At 49.7% G+C, this 4,322-nt stretch overlaps 1 protein-coding gene across 3 annotated transcripts in view; it reads right to left on the bottom strand.

The window, feature by feature from the left end:
- Positions 1–626: 626 nt before the first annotated feature.
- The window catches only part of ANKEF1 (ankyrin repeat and EF-hand domain containing 1), a 61,053-nt gene continuing 57,357 nt past the window's right edge, over positions 627–4,322 (bottom strand). For all 3 annotated transcript variants that reach the window (XM_019516228.1, XM_019516230.1, XM_019516229.1), the window contains one exon: positions 627–832. In XM_019516228.1, coding sequence (XP_019371773.1) covers positions 680–832 — 153 coding nt within the window. In that variant the 3' untranslated portion in view covers positions 627–679. The remainder of the gene's footprint in view (positions 833–4,322) is intronic.

Raw genomic sequence — 4,322 nt, 5'->3', positions numbered from 1 at the left:
TAATTGTAATGGAACAGCACAGAACTGAACTAATTCATTGGTGAAAGAGGCCCAATATCTGTTTCTCTCACACTTAGCAAAATGAACAATGTGTAAACGAGTTAATGCCAGACCTACTTGTTATGGCTTGGTCTGAATTTTAAGTAGTAGGAATATGTCTACTATCTCTCTGAAAAGTGAAACACAGTGATTTTGCCTTCACTGAAGACCCAGTTTCACTGAGCCAAATGAGGACATATATATATATATATATATGATTTATTCGGTCATTAAATTATCCTGTTCACATACTATCATTTTAATATCCTAAGAGAAAAAAAATAAACCTGCTACTTGCCCTTGGAAGAGCTGTTCCCTGTTTCCAAAAAATGGCTTTAAATAAGAAGGATGCATTTCTTATATCAGCTGACTTTGTGGACTGAGTGCCCTGGCAAGCCAGGGTCTGCTCCTCTGAGGCTTCTGGAACCTTGGAGCTGATGCAGCATCTTCCAAGTTTAAGCCCTTGACCCTTCAGTGCAAGGAAACTAGTTTGTACAAAGGAAAAAAAAAATATGCAAAAATGGTATCATAATTGTCAGATGTTAAATAAGGGCTACATGATCTTGTCCTCACAAAGGAAGACAGAATTGTCTTTTAATCCCCTTCTGAACTTTATTCAAAAGAAAGCCATGGCTTTAATTTAGGAAGCCATTTCTAATTGACGTGCTTTTTCCATGAAATTCCGCTTAAAAGGCATCATGAAGTCTTCAAAGTCCACCTCGTAAGTAAAACGCTCACGACGCATTTCCCGCTTTCTTATTAGATCTTCTGTTGTAGCTTCAGGAGTCCAAATCTGGAAAACAAAGTTAATTAAGGTTCAGTATGTTCTAATTAACAGATAATGCCCATACGTTCCTGTACGAAAAATTCTGAAAGAACACTGGGTTTTTCAAGATCAAAATTGGATACCAGATGGTCTAATTCTTGATTATTTAGTTGATCGGTTATATCAACTGGGAGTTCTTTTATACCAGCTCAGGTCAATTTAGATAAGGAATTTTCAAAAGTGCTTACAGGAGTTAGGTGCCTAAGGTGCATTGTCTTCTGATGGGAATTAGAAATCTATTTTACTTACTCCAGTGCATTTGAAAACCCTCTATCCATTTGCTCCTTTTGACAATTCTGCCCTAAAATTGGGCAGTATAGTCACAAAATATCTCCCAGATGTAGTAAAGTATGAAAGAGCTCATTGAAACATTCTTCTCATTCCCCTACCTAGAAGAACCAGTACCTTTCCCAGAATTTTCTACATACAGTTGGAGAGTTTCCTTGTGAAACATGTAACCATCATTAGTAGCTACAGTAAAGAACATTCCATGGGCTTTCCCCAGCAGTGGCACAGGAAAGAAGACTGAATGCCAGTCATTAGATGGATGAGACTTTCTTCAAACAGCTAGTGGAAGTTTCTCGATCACAGCCCCAAGTTCTCATGGGGGACTTCAATCACCCTGACATCTGCTGGGAGGGCAATATAGCAGTTCACTGGCAGTCCAGGAAGTTTTTGGAGAGTGTTGGGGACAATTTCCAGGAGCAGGTTTTGCAGAGGCCAAATAGGGACCATGCTGTTCTTGATCTGCTGCTCACAAACAGGGAAGAACTGGTGGGGGATGTAGTAGTGCAGTGATTCCTAAACTCTGACAGATTGCATACCACCAGTTTAAAACAATACAACCTTAAATACCACCAGCACTTAAGGTGGTGTATGTGTACATGCATGTGTGTGAGTGGTGGAGTGTGTGTGTGTGTGGGGGGGGAAGGTTGGGGGATGTGGGTGTGTGTGTGTATAGTAAGGTGTCGGAGGGGTTGTGAGGGGGTGTGACTGTGTGTGTGTGGGAGCATAGGGTATGTTGGGGGTTGTGTATATGTGGGGAGTTGTGGAGGCAGGTTGTGTGGGTGTGTGGGGTTTGTGAGTGTAACGGGGGGGCCCTCTCTGGGCCAATTTGCCTTTGACCTGCCCACCTGTTCTGGGCCAACTGCCCGCCTTCTCGCCCACCACGCCTTGATGTTAATTAATTAATTGTTGTTAATTAAGTGGGAGGCTGCCCATTTCCTTGCCCCGATGCCAGGGGGCGCTATCTCCAGCTCTGTACCTCCCCTACACTGCAAGCCATGTCTCACAGATGGCATCCAGCTGTTACTCCCACCAGCCCCACACTGGGCCCCTCCAAGATCCCTCCATTCAGGCAGCCTACCCCACCTTCATTCAGGCTATCTAGCTCCCTGAAACTATTTTCCCCTCTTGGGTATGGTCCCCCCTGGGACCTCTGGCCAACACCTCCAAGGCCAGTTGGAAACCCCAGGCCCTCCTAGCTTGGGCGTCCCTCACGGTGGGCCCCTGGCCCTTTTCACCATGCTGCTCCAGGCCCCACCATTGACCAGTCGAGGGTACTCTCTCAATCAGTCTCAGTCTATAGCCCCACTCTATCTCTGGGGCGTACCTTCTGGCCCTATTAGCAGGTGACCTACCCGGTTGTGGGGGCTAGGGGTTAAGGCACTCTGACCTACCTTTCACCGGGGTGGTAACTGGCCTGGCATTTCCTGGGGGCTCCTGCGCCACTGAGAGCCCCACCAGGCCATCCACTCCCTGCAGGATTTAGGTCATGCCCAGGACCAGGAGCCTCCTGACCATCCCCTACAGCTCCTGCCCTTACCTCCAGGATGTTCCATGAAGCCTCCAGCCAACAGCAAAATGTCCTGTTTACATGGGTGGCCAGAGCTCTAAAATGGCTGTCGCAATTAAATACCTGCTGGCTGCTTGGCCCCAGGTCTTAAAGTGGCAGACACAAACAGTGTCCTGCCACAGTGGGGTATGAGGGAGGACGGGGGTGTGTGGGGACCCCCTGCACTCCCCCCATAGAGCAGCAGCAGGCAGAGGTGCTCAGGGTACTCAGGGCTCAGGTGCCCAGCAGGGCACGGCTCCAGCCAGCGCTGCACATTGCAGTGAGAGGAGCATCCTCCACTGGGCAGTCTGTATCGCTAGCACTCCCTTCACTTGATGGGCACAGGAGAGAAGCCCCATGCACTGGAGCCGGCTGCCTTCCCCACTCCCCAGGGGAAGATGCCTGCGTCTTCCCTCCCATGCCACACAGCCCCAGTGGGGAAGACAGTCTGGTCCATCACATTTGCCGGGCATGGAAGGGGCTTCTCTTCCATGCCTGGCAAGTGTGAGAGCTACACGTGCATGTGGGGAGTACCAGTGATGCTGATAGCCCAGCAGAGGCTGCACCCCCCACTGCGATGTGCAGTGCTGGTTGGAGCCATGCCCTACAGGGCGCCTGTGCCGGGCACAAGTGCCCTGAGTGCCCCCATCTGCTGCTGCTGCTCCTGCTGCCTGCCAGGGCTGCACACCATGAGGGAAGTGTGGGCAGGTCCCCACACACCCCACCTTCCCTCATACCCACTGGGTGCAGGCTCTGCACTGCTGCCATCCTCAGCCCCAAGCCCCGTGCTTCTGCTCAGCTGCAGCCCTGCCCCTGCTGCTTCCCTATCTGCTGTCCAGAGCCAGCAGGAGACCAGGGAAGCAGAGCAGGACCCCAGGGGCTGCAGCACCAGCAGCTCCACCCAGAAGCTGTGTACTGGTGGAGCTTGGCCCTTCTGCCCATGAGGGTGGGAGCGAGGTGCAATAGGGTATGTTGGGGGGCATATACATGGGCACCTCACTCTGACCCTCATGGGCAGAAGTTGCGTGGGGCATGCATACCACTGACAAGTTGTCTGCATACCACTAGTGGTATGCGTACCACAGATTGGGAACCACTGTAGTAGTGGGTGGCAATTAGGGCAGCAGCAACCATGAGATGATTGGGTTCATGATCCTGAGGAAAGGAAGGAAGGAGAGAAGCACAGTAATGACCCTGGACTTCAGAAAAGCAGACTTTGACTCATTCAAGGAACTGATGGGCAGAATCCCCTAGGAGGCCAGTCTGAAGGGGAAAGGAGTCCAGGAGAGCTGGTTGTATTTTAAAGAAACATTACTGAGCACACAGGAACAAACTAGCTTGATGAGCAGCAAGACTAGCAAGTATGGAAGAAGACCAGCTTAGCTTAGAAGGGAACTCTTCAGTAAGTTAAAGGAGGCTTATAGGGCTGCGTGAAGCTTTGGTAGTTGATTCAATTCGAAGGAGATTCGGCCTAATTTGGCGGGCAAATTGCTGAATCTGAATCAAATCAGGATACACATTAAAGGGTCTGAATCGATTATTAATAACGGTCACAAGCTGGCAGAAGGTAGATTTAGGTTAGATATCAGGAGGCGCTACTTCACGGTTAGGGCGGCTAGGATC

Source organism: Gavialis gangeticus, unplaced genomic scaffold (genome assembly GCF_001723915.1).
Source record: "Gavialis gangeticus isolate Ggan-Ray unplaced genomic scaffold, GavGan_comp1, whole genome shotgun sequence".
Taxonomy (NCBI): Eukaryota; Metazoa; Chordata; order Crocodylia; family Gavialidae; genus Gavialis; species Gavialis gangeticus.
Note: the sequence above shows the minus strand (reverse complement) of the source record. Positions and strands in the feature narration are given on the sequence as shown.